The 14,493-nt window shown below is 45.6% G+C and overlaps 1 protein-coding gene across 1 annotated transcript in view; it reads left to right on the top strand.

Annotated features, from left to right (window-relative positions):
- Positions 1-2,144: 2,144 nt before the first annotated feature.
- YWHAQ (tyrosine 3-monooxygenase/tryptophan 5-monooxygenase activation protein theta) overlaps positions 2,145-14,493 on the top strand; it is a 31,819-nt gene continuing 19,470 nt past the window's right edge. The window contains exon 1 of the mRNA XM_038772753.1: positions 2,145-2,477. Within this exon, the coding sequence (XP_038628681.1) occupies positions 2,184-2,477 (294 nt within the window). The 5' untranslated portion in view covers positions 2,145-2,183. The remainder of the gene's footprint in view (positions 2,478-14,493) is intronic.

Genomic DNA, 14,493 nt, shown 5'->3' with positions numbered 1-14,493 from the left:
GAGCACTGGACTAAGCGCTTGGGAAGTACAAGTTGGTAGCATATAGAGACGGTCCCTACCCAACAGCGGGCTTACAGTCTAGAAGGGACAACAAAACAAAACATATTAACAAAATAAAATAAATAGAATAATAAATATGCACAAGTAAAATAAATGAAGTAATAAATCTGTACAAACATATACAGGCGCTGTAGGGAGGAGAAGGGGGATGGGAAGGGGAATAATAATGATGGCATTTGTTAAGCGTTTACTATTTGTGAAGCACTGTTCTAAACGCTGGGAAGGATAAAAGGGAATCAGGTTGTCCCACGAGGGGCTCACAGTCTTCATCCCCATTTTACAGATGAGGGAACTGAGGCCCAGAGAAATGAAGTGACTTGCCCAAAGTCACAAAGCCGACAAGCGGCGGAGCTGGGATTTGAACCCATGACCTCCGAGTCCCAAGCCCGGGCTCTTTCCACAGAGCCACGCTTCTCTTTCATGTTCGTTAGGCGCTTCCTGTAGTAGAATAGTAAATATGTAAAAGTAAAATAGAGTAATAAATCTGTACAAACCTATATACAGGTGCTGTGGGGAGGGGAAGGATTTTACAGATGAGGTAACTGAGGCCCAGAGAAATGAAGTGACTTGCCCAAAGTCACAAAGCCGACAAGCGGCGGAGCTGGGATTTGAACCCATGACCTCCGAGTCCCAAGCCCGGGCTCTTTCCATGGAGCCATGCTGCTGCTTCATGTTCGTTGGGTGCCTACTATAATAGAATAGTAAATATGTACAAGTAAAATAGAGTAATAAAGGTGTACAAACATATATACAGGTGCTATGGGGAGGGGAAGGATTTTACAGATGAGGTAACTGAGGCCCAGAGAAATGAAATAACTTGCCCAAAGTCACAAAGCCGACAAGCGGTGGAGCTGGGATTTGAACCCATGACCTCCGAGTCCCAAGCCCGGGCTCTTTCCACAGAGCCACGCTTCTCTTTCATGTTCATTAGGCGCTTACTATAGTAGAATAGTAAATATGTACAAGTAAAATAGAGAAATAAATCTGTACAAACCTATATACAGGTGCTGTGGGGAGGGGAAGGGTTTTACAGATGAGGTAACTGAGGCCCAGAGAAATGAAGTAACTTGCCCAAAGTCACACAGCCGACAAGTGGCGGAGCTGGGATTTGAACCCATGACCTCCGAGTCCCAAGCCCGGGCTCTTTCCACGGAGCCACGCTGCTGCTTCGTGTTCGCTGGGTGCTTACTATAATAGAATAGTAAATATGTACAAGTAAAATAGAGTAATCATCATCATCATCAATTATATTTATTGAGCGCTTACTCTGTGCAGAGCACTGTACTAAGCGCTTGGGAAGTCCAAGTTGGCAACATATAGAGACAGTCCCTACCCAACAGTGGGCTCACAGTCTAAAAGGGGGAGGCAAAGAACAAAACCAAACATACTTAGCGCTTAGAACATCAGCATACATACATACATCAGCGCTTAGAACAGTGCTCTGCACATAGTAAGCGCTTAATAAATGCCATCATTATTATTATTATTATATACTAACAAAATAAAATAAACAGAATAGATATGTACAAGTAAAATAAATAAATAGAATAGAATAATAGAGTAATAAATCTGTACAAACATATATGCAGGTGCTGTGGGGAGGGGAAGGGTTTTACAGATGAGGTAACTGAGGCCCAGAGAAATGAAGTGACTTTCCACGAAGCCACGCTGCTGCTTCGTGTTCACTGGGCACTTACTATGTGCGAAGCGCTGTTAGCGGTCTTTTTTTGATCTTTAAACTCTTTTTTTTTTCTTTTTTTTTTTTCCGGGTCTCCTGCCGCCCCTCAGTAAGGCATATATACAGGTGCTGTGGGGAGGGGAAGGACTTTACAGATGAGGTAACTGAGGCCCAGAGAAATAAAGTGACTTGCCCAAAGTCACGGAGCCACGCTGCTGCTTCGTGTTCGTTGGGCGCTTACTATGTGCGAAGCGCTGTTAGCGGTCTGTTTTTGATCTTTAAACTCTTTTTTTTTTTTTTTTTTTTTTTTCCCGGGTCTCCTGCCACCCCTCAGTAAGGCTTTCGCGGACGACGCTTCCCGGGCCTCGGTGGGTGACCTCCCCTCCCCTTTCCCCCCCACTCCCCCTGCCCCCCACCCCCCCCTCGGGTCCCCGCGGCCGTCGCCATGGAGAAGACGGAGATGATCCAGAAGGCCAAGCTGGCGGAGCAGGCCGAGCGCTACGACGACATGGCCACCTGCATGAAGGCGGTGACGGAGCAGGGGGCCGAGCTGTCCAACGAGGAGCGCAACCTGCTGTCGGTGGCCTACAAGAACGTGGTCGGGGGCCGCCGCTCCGCCTGGAGGGTCATCTCCAGCATCGAGCAGAAGACCGACAGCGCCGACAAGAAGATGCAGCTGGTCAAGGACTATCGGGAGAAAGTGGAGGCCGAGCTGAGGTCCATCTGCACCACCGTCCTGGTGAGCCCGGCCCCTCTCCCCCCCACCCCGGCCCCAGTCCCTTCGCTCACCTATATCCATTCAATCAGACCGATTGAGCGCTTACCGTGTGCGGAGCACTGGACTAAGCGCTTGGGGAGGACGAGAGAAGCAGCGAGGCTCAGTGGAAAGAGCCCGGGCTTTGGAGTCAGAGGTCACGGGTTCAAGGCAGCTGTGAGACTTTGGGCAAGTCACTTCATCATCATCATCATCATCAATCGTATTTATTGAGCGCTTACTATGTGCAGAGCACTGTACTAAGCGCTTGGGAAGTACAAATTGGCAGCATATAGAGACAGTCCCTCACTTCTCTGGGCCTCCCGTTACCTCATCTGGAAAATGGGGATTAAGAATGTGAGCCCCCCGTGGGACAACCTGATTAATTTAATGATGGTACTTATAATAATAATAATAATGATGGCATTTAGTAAGCGCTTACTATGCGCAAAGCACTGTTCTAAGCACTGGGGAGGTTACAGGGTGATCAGGTTGTCCCACAGGGGGCTCACAGGCTTAATCCTCATTTTACAGATGAGGGAACTGAGGCCCAGAGAAGTGACTTGCCCAAAGTCGCACAGCTGACAGTTGGCGGAGCCGGGATTTGAACCCATGACCTCTGACTCCAAAGCCCGGGCGCTTTCCGCTGAGCCACGCTGCTTCTCAAGCGCTTAAGCGCTTACTGTGTGCAAAGCACTGCTTTAAGCGCTGGGGAGGTTACATGGTGATCAGGTTGTCCCATGGGGGGCTCACAGTCTTAATCCTCATTTTACAGATGAGGTAACTGAGGCCCAGAGAAGTGAAGTGACTTGCCCAAAGTCACACAGCTGACAATTGTCGGAGCCGGGATTTGAACCCGTGTCCTCTGACTCCAAAGCCCGGGCTCTTTCCACTGAGCCACGCTGCTTCTCTAATCACCTGATCACCTTGTAACTGCCTCAGCGCTTACTGCTTTGCACATAGTAAGCGCTTAATAAATACCATCATTATTATTTATTACAAGTCAGCAACATAGAGAGATGGTCCCTACCCAACAACGGGCTCACAATCTACAAGATAATAATGATGATGGTATTTAAGCGCTTACTATGTGCCAAGCACTGTTCTAACCGCTGGGAAGGATACAAGGTGATCAGATTGTCCCACGGGGGGCTCACAGTCTTCATCCCCATTTAACAGGTGATGTCACTAAGGCAGTGAAGGGACTTGCCCAAAGTCACACAGTTGACAAGTGGCGGAGGTGGGATTAGAACCCATGACCTCTGACTTCCAAGCCTGGGCTCTTTCCACTAAGCCATGCGTTCAGTCAAGATTTATTGAGCGCTTAACGTGTGCAGAGCACTGTACTGAGCGCTTGGAAAGGACAATTCGGCAACATATATAATGTGGCATTTGTTAAGTGCTTACTATGTGCCAAGCACTGGTCTAATATATAATAATAATAATGATGATGGTGATGATGATGGCGTTGATTAAGCGCTTACTATGTGCCAAGCACTGTTCTAAGCACCAGGGGTGGGGAGATACAAGGTGATCAGGTTGTACCACGTGGAACTCGCAGACTTCATCTCCATTTTATAAATGAGGTCACTGAGGCACAGAGAAGTCGTGACTTGCTCAAAGTCACACAGCTGACAAGCGGCAGAGTGGGATTAGAACCCATGACCTCCGACTCCAAAACCTGGGCTCTTTCCACTCCCTACGCAACAATGGGCTCGCAGTCTAGAAGTGGGAGACAAGACAGCAAAACAGAACAAATAGGTGTCAATACCATCGAAATAAATAGAAGTATAGATATATGCACATCACTAATAAATAGTGTAATAAATATGTACAGATATACACAAGTGCTGTGGGGAAGGGAAGTGGATAGGGCAGAGGGAGGGAGCGGGGGCGGTGGGGAGGAAGAGGGGGCTCAGTGTGGGAAGGCCTCCTGGAGGAGGTGAGCTCTCAGTAGGGCTTTGAAGGGTGGAAGAGAGCTAGTTTGGCGGATGTGTGGAGGGAGGGCATTTCAGGCCAGGGGAAGGACGTGGGCCGGGGGTCGACGGCGGGACAGGCGAGAACGAGGCCCAGTGAGGAGGTTAAGCGCTTGGGAGAGGACAGTGCACCAATAAACACATTCCAAGCGCTCAATAAATAGGATTGAGTGAATGAATTCCCTGCCCACAACAAGCTTACAGTCTAGAGGGGGTCCCTTAAGTCTAGGGAGGGTGTGGAGGGAAGGGATGTTGCCAGTCAATCAGTAGGATTTAAGGAGCGTTTACCGTGGGCAGAGCGCTGTACGAAGAGAGTACAACAATAAACAATCACAGTCCCTGCCCACAACGGGCTTAAAGTCTAGGGAGTGTGGGGAGGGGAGGCATGTTGCCGGTCACCAGTCAATCAGTAGGATTTAAGGAGCGCTTACCATGGGCAAAACATTATGCGAAGCATTTCGGGGAGTATGAGAGAGTTAGTGGAGAGTCCAGTCGTGCAGGGGAGAAAGCCAAGACGTAGTGGTCGTTTTCAGGCGGGAGGATTTGACACCGCAGAGGGCTCCATAATGTGACCAGAGTTAATTTCTTGATGGGTGTTGAGAGTTGGAAAGGGAATAGGCCTGGCTGGCCTTAACATTTCAGGGGGACTAAACAAGGCTGGGTGGTGTCTCAATGGTAATAATAATAATTATAATGTTGGCGTTAAGCGCGTACTATGTGCCAAGCACTGTTCTAAGCACTGGGGTAGATACAAGGTAATCAGATTGTCCCACGTGGGGCTCACAGTCTTCATCATACTTTTAGGTGTAACTCTAAGAAGGTCGAGAGTGATTTACGTCTTTCCGAAAGGGCCGGTTTTCTCTTGGGGCAGCCCGCCCTTGTAATGAACTTGAATTGGGTGCATTTGCTTTATGGTGTTTTTATAGCAATGATAAGCAAGTGTCCAGGCATCATAAATTCCAAGTTAGGAAAATGGGGGAAGTCTTGGTAAGAAAGATCAGTTGTGGGTTGTGGGTGAAATAGTATAGATAGGATGCACATTCTAGTTGATAGAAACTAGTACTGAAATATCTCAAATGTAAATTTTTCCAAGTTCATATGTGTACTTGCTGGATAATTTTTGTTTGAAGGTGTGTAAATGCCTACTAATGAAGGAAATGGGGAAGGGGGGGAGAATGAGAATGCCTTGATACATTTCAGAACTGACCTTTAATTTTAAAGTTTAATAATCATCCTGAATGAAATGCAATTGATAAATGTGCTAGATTTTCCAGAATTTTTCATTCTTCTAAACTTTTAAATATGAAATTGGTGGCGTCTGTGGTACATCCTGTTTTTGGTTTCTCTAAACTGTGAAAAATGGCTAAAATTGGAATCATTCCTGGCAAGCCCTAGGGAAGGGCAGCTTTCCAGGTTTCAACCGTTCAGCCTTAGTAATGGTGACTGTGTTGGGTGGAGTAGGTGACTTGACTTATCCGATTCGGCTTTATTTCAGACAAGACTTTTAGCTTTGTCATTGCTCCTACAGAATCTCATTCTTTTCTTGTGGCAAAATAAAATGCTAGCATTAATGAGTACAGTTTTTTGAAATGTTTCATTTTTTAGTTGACCCAGACTTGCTCGTTAAAATATGATTTTTTTTCCCCGATTGTTTTCAGGATTTTATTAAAACTTGTTACATATTCTTGGCTTAGAATGACTTTTTTCCTAATGCTGAAACGAATGGAGGAAACGGGTTTGAGGAAGAGCACTGGGTTAAGAAACCAGAAGCTCCGGTTCAGACCCTGCCTTGGTTACTGATTCTCAGTGCACTTTGTCGTATATCTCGTGTCTTCAGTTTCTGCACAAGGATTAATTGGGGGTGGTGACCTTAGCTTCTCCTTGAAGGAATATTCTGAAGATTAAGTGATTTGTGTGTGTTTGCAATAATTTTCTGTCCTTATGAAGAAATTAAATGCAGGGTAGCGTCTTTTCTCATTGTGTAATATTAAAAATTGGGGCTTCTCCACGTCACGTTTCTCACTGGATGTGTCGGGGGGGGGGCGGGGGGGTTTGCCACCAGGTGGGAAGAATCGGGATTTTTCTAGCTCCAATTCTTGGGTGCCTTTAACCCTTCCTTCCCAGTGCTTTCTCTTTTTTCTCCTCCCCTCTCTCCCAGTCTGTCTTCTCCTCCTGTCCCCGAATATCCTAGTCCTGGGATCTTGTCCCATCTCCCACCCTCTGCAGATAACACTAAGCCCGGCCTCCAGCCACTGACACTCCAGTTCTGCCTTTTCCAGGGTCCGTGAATCTTGCTACCTCTTCTCTTCTGGGAACTAACTCTGGATTTAGGACCCTGTTTCACTCTCCTGCCCTCAGCAGGTGATACACTCCCCCCAACAAAGCTCCACTGCGTTGCTTTGCTATTACTCTCCCGGGAGTTTTGGCTGAACTCCCCAATGTCATCCACGAAGAGGCTAAAAAGGATTGTGAGACTAGGTGGAGGAAAAGAGTGACTAGAAAAGCCATCATCATCACCAAGAAAAACTGGAGAAAATGTAGAGAACACCGCAGGCTTTCAAACATGTTGGTAATTTTCTTTAACCAAATGGAAGCAAATTTCAGAAGACAGTCAGAAATTTCAGTCAGACGAAATTGAAAGCTTGTGGGTGATCAGCACTGTACAGGCCCTGCTATTGTTGAGCAGAACGGAGTATAGGGAAGAGGGCTTCCCTAAATGTGGATTGGTACGGTGCATCATGGATAGTAGACTAGTGTCCTGATAGGCCATTTGTTGGATCTTCAAAAGCCCCTGAATTAGCCAAGGAGCTAGGAAGCTTTTCCTGTGAAGTAGTGCCCCTTGCCCCGGCCAGACTTCTTTCCTGGACCTAAGCCAGCTTTCTCTAATTCACTTCCTCCAACCTCTCAAGCTGGTTCAGAGAAGTCCCTGCTCCCTACCACCGGGCAAAGTAGTTAGCCTTTTTTTTTTCCTCCTTCCTACCCAAGACCTGAGCCTAGAAGAGGTGGGGAGCGGAGGAGAGTAGGACTCTACCTTAGCTAGTTCCTCTGGACACCTTTGATAAAGGCCTCCCGTTATAAGGGGCAAGCATTTGGGACCCCATCATTATTGGCCTAACTAAGCAGCATGGCCTAAGGGGAAAAGCACAGGCCTGGGAATCAGAGACCCTGGGTTCTAATCCATGTTCTGCCCCTTACCTGCTGTGTGGTCTCAGGCAAGTTACTTAACTTCTGTGCCTCAGTTTCCTCATCCACAAAATGGAGATCCAGTACCTGGTGTACATCCTACATACTTTGTGATCCCCGTGTGGGACCTGATCTGCCCCAGCACTTAATACAGTGCTTGGCATATAGTATAATATAATAGCATTATTATTATTATTACCATTGGGCTCCTTTCACCTTTTCTATGTATTGAACTTCAAGAAGAACTGCTCCTTAGAGAGTCCTCAGGAGAAGAGCCAACTTTCAGCACAGGGTGGCTCACAATTGTGGATCAGCCTTAGTGGGTGCCTTGACTCTTCCCTGCCCAAAAACCACGGCTGTCAGAATTGGGTGGTCTCCTTATGCAGAAGATGATCTCAATTTCTTCCTTTGCTTTAAGGGCCCCGCACAGGACAGGAATGTCCGTACTTGGTCTTCAAGAAGCCCTTGAAAACCTTCGCGAAGATGGCTTGTGGGGGAGATAATCCCAGATACCTAGAACTCCCTCCCTCCCTACCATTGAGCCATTTTGCTCCCTCACCACATTTCCCTTTGAGCAGGTTAGCTGGGCAGATCATAATTTTGGTACAGTTTGAGTCCTGTGCTTGATATTACAAGGGAGAACTTGATGAGTACCTTCAATTTAATGCTAATTGTTCCATTTTTGGAAGACGGAACTATTCAGTGATGCGAACGCTACCGAATCTGGAAGTTCAGTGGTTACCTACCGCTTGAAAAAGGATTTGTGTCCAGCTGAAGGCTGCCCAGGTGAAACTGTCCCATAGCAAGTTATAACAAATACTGGCTCCTTCAAACCCTGAGTCATGATCTCGACAAATTCCGCATAAAAGAAAACTTGGGTTGCAGTCCTCGTATCTTGACCGCACCGTGAGTGTGTCCACAGCTCTTCCTTCTAGCATCCGCTTGCACTTGATTCAGTGAAATCACGTGTTTTGGAAAAGTGACTTGCCCCAGGCCACTGGCAGAACAAGGCTTGGAATCAGGGTTTCCTGAGTCCCACTTCCCTGCTCTTGCCATTACATTTCACTTGACAAATTTACCTGAGCCCTTTGTAGCTCAACTGGAGGAAGCTATGCGCCCCAGGAAATAATGGAGAGAGATCCTTCAGTACAACCTCATCCCTGCCAGGGCTTTGAAGTGCCAAGGGAGTGTGGCACGTTTACCTGAAGAGAAGGTGATGGTATTCCTTCAGAAAAAATAGTGGAGTGACAACATTGATGTTATCGCCATGCCTTATTTCCTGCCGCTTGCTCATAATTTATGAAGCCTGTTAGGCAGTTAAAGCTCCAGAGCTTTGGTAGCTCATATGACAGGCCACCCACAGAGACTTTTTGCTCTTTGGCTATTACATGCTTCCTGCCTGGGCTGTGCGGTTTTGAGTGGTAAAAGAAAATAGTATAATTTATGATCTTTTTCATTAGTTTAGGAATAAATAGAACATAGATTCTAAGGCCCAAGGTCACACAGCTGACAAGTGGCAGAGCTGGGATTAGAACCCATGACCTTTGACTCCCAAACCCAGGCTCTTTCTACTCCTGCTGACTTCCCTGACCCACCCAGCCAGGCTTTTCGTGGTTGGTAATCTCATCCTGCCATTTCTTTGTCCTGGTTCGTAGACCGTGTTCATGACATTGGCATCAGGGTCTGTGACACCTCCACTCTAGAGTTGTGGTTTAATGGCTACTTGTGGAGAGCGTAATCAGATTGTCAGTTGTATATATTGAGCGCTTACTGTGTGTAGTGGACTGTACTAAATGTTTGGTAGAGTACAACATGACCATAATGAGAAGCAGCATAGTCTAGTGGTTAGAATTTGGGCCTGGATGTCAGAGGACCTAGGTTCTTATCCCAGCTCTGCCACTCGTCTGCTCTGTGACCTTGGATCAGTCACTTCACTACCCTAGGCCTCAGTTAACTTACCTGTAAAATGGGGATTAATATTGTGAGCCCCATGTGGGACATGGATTGTCCAACCCGTTTAGCTTATACCTACCCAGCGCTTAGTACAATGCCTGGCACATAGTAAGCTTTTTAAAAATACCATCTTATATAAAAAGACACATTCCCTGCCCACTCTGTCTCTCATTATTAACAAGAGGTTATCCAAAAGTGGACAGTCCCCAGATCAAACTGGGATAAACTCCATATCTCTTTTGGGTTCTGCATCATTTCCAGCCTCCCTTTTGACTGGAGCCAATTCTGATTGGCGGTGGTAATTTGAGTAAATGAGTCCTGTAAAATTTTTTGTGTGCGTATGTGTACATATTTTTCCTTTTGGAATCTTTGTGGAGGGGGAAACAGGCTCCAATAATTAAACACAGTTTGAGTTTTGCGGCTTTCAAAGTAAATGATTTAATATCTGGAGCTTTGGGGATAATTATAATGTGTTCAGCGTCACTCAGATGGTGGGCCTCGGGAAGTGGATGAATAATTCACAAAAGGCAGCCGTGTTGGGTGAGTAGAGTTACCTTGTATTTTTGAGAGAGATTCAGGTCGGTGCTGAATCCTCAGAGATGTGGTGGCTGACACAACAGAGAAGTGTGACAGGGCCATATTTCTTTTTGGGATGCCTCTTGTCTTGAATATACAACCAGCCACCTTTTCCAGCAATTGCATTCAAGTTTTAATAGGAGGTCGCCTTTCAGTAGTCAAGCTGGCGCAGGTGTAGAAGTCTCAAAACCCAAGGAAATAAAAAGGAAGAGGAATTGATTAGTGTTGAAGGGCTATCTGATTGTTGGTCACAGTCGATCCAATTTATTGAGCACTTACTGCGGTCAGAGTGCCATACTAAGCGCTTTGGAGAGTGCACTATAACAATAAATGCATTCCCTGCCCACAACGAGCTTAGAGTCTAGGGAGAATGCTGAAGGCACTAGCCCAATGCAGATTAGACTGTAAGCACCTAGAGAGTAGCAGTCATGTACTCTCCGAAGCGCTTTGTACAGTGCTATACCCAAAGTAAGCATTCAGATACCATTCATTGGTTGAGAGAGATGCCAAGTATTGGGCTGACAGTGACCAAAGTGGTCAGGAAACCATGGCAGACAGCATCCTCTGGGATCATCAAACAATAAAGTGATTATGTGGTCCTGCCTCCTCACCCCCAACTCTGGTGAATGAATACTAAGCCATCCAAGGCAGTGGGTTTTCTGTTCTTTTATTAAAAGGGAGATTTCATAGGGTTTCCTTGGTAGGCTCTAGTGTCTATTACCCTGGTGGTGAAGAATTAGAATCTCTTGTTTCAGTTGCCCAGAATAACCTTTTCAAATTTGCCTTGAGGTAGAAATGACTGTCTGGGGAAGCTGTGCTCACTGTCTGCTGAAATCCCCCAGGTTTAAGGGTTCAAATGATCTTCTGTATAATTTCATTGTTATGCAGCAAGCACTAAGCTTTTTTTTCCTCCTCCATAGAAAACTTCTCTTGTATTTAAATTCTGAAAGTAAGTGCAGAACAACTTTGTGTGTGTGTGTGTTTAAAAAAGGGTGGGGGGCCCAAACTCTAGAAACTAGCCTCTTATTTTTCTAACAATTTGGTGATTCCTCTCCCCCTCATCCCCGTCTCCATCCCCCCCATCTTACCTCCTTCCCTTCCCCACAGCACCTGTATATATGTATATATGTTTGTACATATTTATTACTCTATTTATTTTACTTGTACATATCTATTCTATTTATTTTATTTTGTTAGTATCTTTGGTTTTGTTCTCTGTCTCCCCCTTTTAGACTGTGAGCCCACTGCTGGGTAGGGACTGTCTCTATGTGTTGCCAACTTGTACTTCCCAAGCGCTTAGTACAGTGCTCTGCACACAGTAAGTGCTCAATAAATATGATTGATGATGATGATGATTTAGAAGAAGCAATTTCAAAAGCCAATATGGCATGTTTCAGGAATCAATTAAATCATTATTTAAGGCTTTGCTGTAATAGGTGGGGTGAGAGGAGAATAGGTGCTTTTCAAATAAGGTCCTTCACCCCAACATTTGAGGACTCCTTCGTCTCTCTTTGAGGAAAGTAGGCTACCACCAACCTTTTGGCCTTTATTGGATTTACTTTTTTCATATTGACCCTGATAACCAACTTATCAGGTTTGGGGCTCAAGTATGTTAATGTCAATATATTTGAAGCTAAAGATGGGTTAGGCTTTCAGTCTGTTATTCAGTTCAGCATTGTAATGCAAACTAAGAACTTTTAATCACTAAGTATATTCATTCATTCAGTCGTATTTATTGAGCGCTTACTGTGTGCAGAGCACTGTACTAAGTGCTTGGGAAGTACAAGTTGGCAACATACAGAGATGGTCCCTTCCCAACAACGGGCTCACAGTCTAGAAGGGGGAGAGGGACAGCAAAACATGTGGACAGGTGTCAAGTCATCAGAATAAACAGAGATAAAGCTAGATGCACATCATTAATGAAATAAATAGAATAGTAAAAATGTACAAGTAAAATAGAGTAATAAATCTGTACAAAGTATAGCTTGAAAGCATCAGGCTTTTATCAAAACAGCAATAACTAGGTTGTGAATACAGTTCAGCCTGTCTATTTTCTGCTCCTGAAGTAGTTATCAGTAATTACTGTAAATTAATCCAAGAAACGGTTATAAAAAGTGAAATCACTGATATTTTTTTTAATGACAGCAGTATTACCAAGTCCTGTCTCTGTCCTCTAGACTGTAAATTTGTTATGGGCAGGGAATGTCTGCCAGCTGTTACATTGTACTCTCCTAAGTGCTTAGAACAGTGCTCTGCACACAGTAGGTGCTCAATAAATGATGTAGGACATTTTGCTTACAAATCACTAGAGGGGCTTCTGAAGAAACATTCATTGGTTTGTATTTATTGAGCATTTACTGTGTGCAAAGCACTGCATTAAGCGCTTGAGAGAATATAACAGACACATTCCCTGCCCACAGTAAGCCTACATTTATTTAGAGAGACATCTTTAGAAGCATCCCATTCATTTTGGCTTCTCAAGTCTATGAAATTATTTAAATTCACCCTTCCAAAGTTCCGTTCTTTGGACCAAATCAGACTTCTAAAAGGATTGTTAAAACTTCAGTGGGTGTTGACTATAAAAAGCTTCAGTTGGCCATAACTCCTTCCCTAGTTTGGAATTTGAAATATGAGGTCATTTTTCAGTTATCCATGCTGGTTGGTCTAGTATATTGAGTCCCTGTACTGTGAGGAGGGTTTATGGTGAGAACACTCTTTCCCCTCCCTGTACTCCCCCTTTCTGTTTTGAGGGTGTGGGCTTCATGGATTCCTGTAAAGCAGGAACACCCCTTTTGGGAAGCGAACCCCAAAACGCCTCTTCGGACAAGTGTCAACTCCTGGTCGACCCCTGCAGCTGACCCGTGCTGATCCACGCTCTGGTCCCGTCATAACTATTCCTCGAGCTACATTTGGGTCAGACTTGAATCATAGACCTCAGCCCCAACCTTGTTAAAGGGCCCTGTCAGGGCAGTGACCCGTGACCAGTGGGGTGGCCTCTAAGCATTTGTGAACGAATGGTGTCAGTATATGAGCCGGCACTACAAGTCTCCGCAGCCCCCAGGAAGAACTAACGGCCCACGCTCACCCCCATCGCCACCCAGAAAAGAGGCCAGACCTCAGTGGAGGATAACTCCGCATTCCTACAGCTGGGCTGGGCTTTTGGAAACCCCAATCAAGTCCTTTTTTTTTTTTTCCAGTCAGCACTTAGTCTTGAAATGAACGGTCCCCATCCTCCCGGGTGTGGTTGGGAACTCTGGGCATTCTGCATGATCGACTGATTATGGGCAGCCTCGAACTCGACCTTAGACATGGATTGTATATCCAAAAAGTCAGCGTGACCTTTGCTGAAAACCGCCCACGTAGTTCAGGTGACCTCCCATCCCTGAACCCAGGGGTGGGTCATGGGAACCCCAGATTGCGGGCCTCGCCCTACCCCAACCCCTTGGGTGCAGGTGTCCTTTGGTCCCGGGCAAGCCAGTGCTTCCCGAAGACCTCATTTCGCAAGAGTTGTGTTTTCTTGCCAGAAACCAGCCGGTGTAAAACAAAAGGTAAGGCCACAGAGGCAAGGCAGCAGTGGAAAACGTGTCTTTTCGTTAGAAAATCCCATTTCAGATGCCAGGCTTTGAAAATTCTTTCTTCACAGGCTAGAGGGTTACTTCCTGTGGAACTCAAAAGTGCGGTTTCGTGTAATGTGTCTTGCAAACGGACAGGAAAGATGAACAAAGCGGGCCAGAGGCCTGGGTGGTTTCTGTATCCACTTTTTTTTTATTATTTGGAAAGAAACTTCTCGGGATTTCAAAAAAAATTCAGAGCAATTTTAATTTAAATTGGAGATTTCTGGCCTATTAATTCTCAGCCCATAAGGGATATAGCAGTGATGTCACCAGCAGGTAAGACTGCCATAGTGCCTCTGTTGGAAAATATAAAACTTAGTCATCCTCAATCTGTACTTTAAATTTGTATGCATGTCTGTTCCCCCACCAAAGACTATAAACTCATTATGGGCAGGGAATGTGTCTGTTATATTATGTTGTACTTTCACTAAACATGTAGACAGGTGGCACTTAATGTGTGCAGAGCAGTGTACTAAGCGCTTGGGAAGTACAAGTCGGCAGCATATAGAGACAATTCCCACCCAACAACGGGCTCAGTCTAGAAGGGGGAGACCATGCAACAAAACAAAACTTAATCCTGGCTCTGCCACTTATCAGCTGTGTGACTTTGGGCAAGTCACTTTACTTCTCTGTGCCTCAGTGACCTCATCTGGAAAATGGGGCTGAAGACTGTGAGCCCCCGGTGGTACAACCTGATGA

This window comes from Tachyglossus aculeatus, chromosome X1 (genome assembly GCF_015852505.1).
Source record: "Tachyglossus aculeatus isolate mTacAcu1 chromosome X1, mTacAcu1.pri, whole genome shotgun sequence".
Classification (NCBI taxonomy): domain Eukaryota; kingdom Metazoa; phylum Chordata; class Mammalia; order Monotremata; family Tachyglossidae; genus Tachyglossus; species Tachyglossus aculeatus.
The sequence above is the reverse complement of the archived record's forward strand: the minus strand, read 5'-3'. Positions and strand labels throughout refer to the sequence as shown.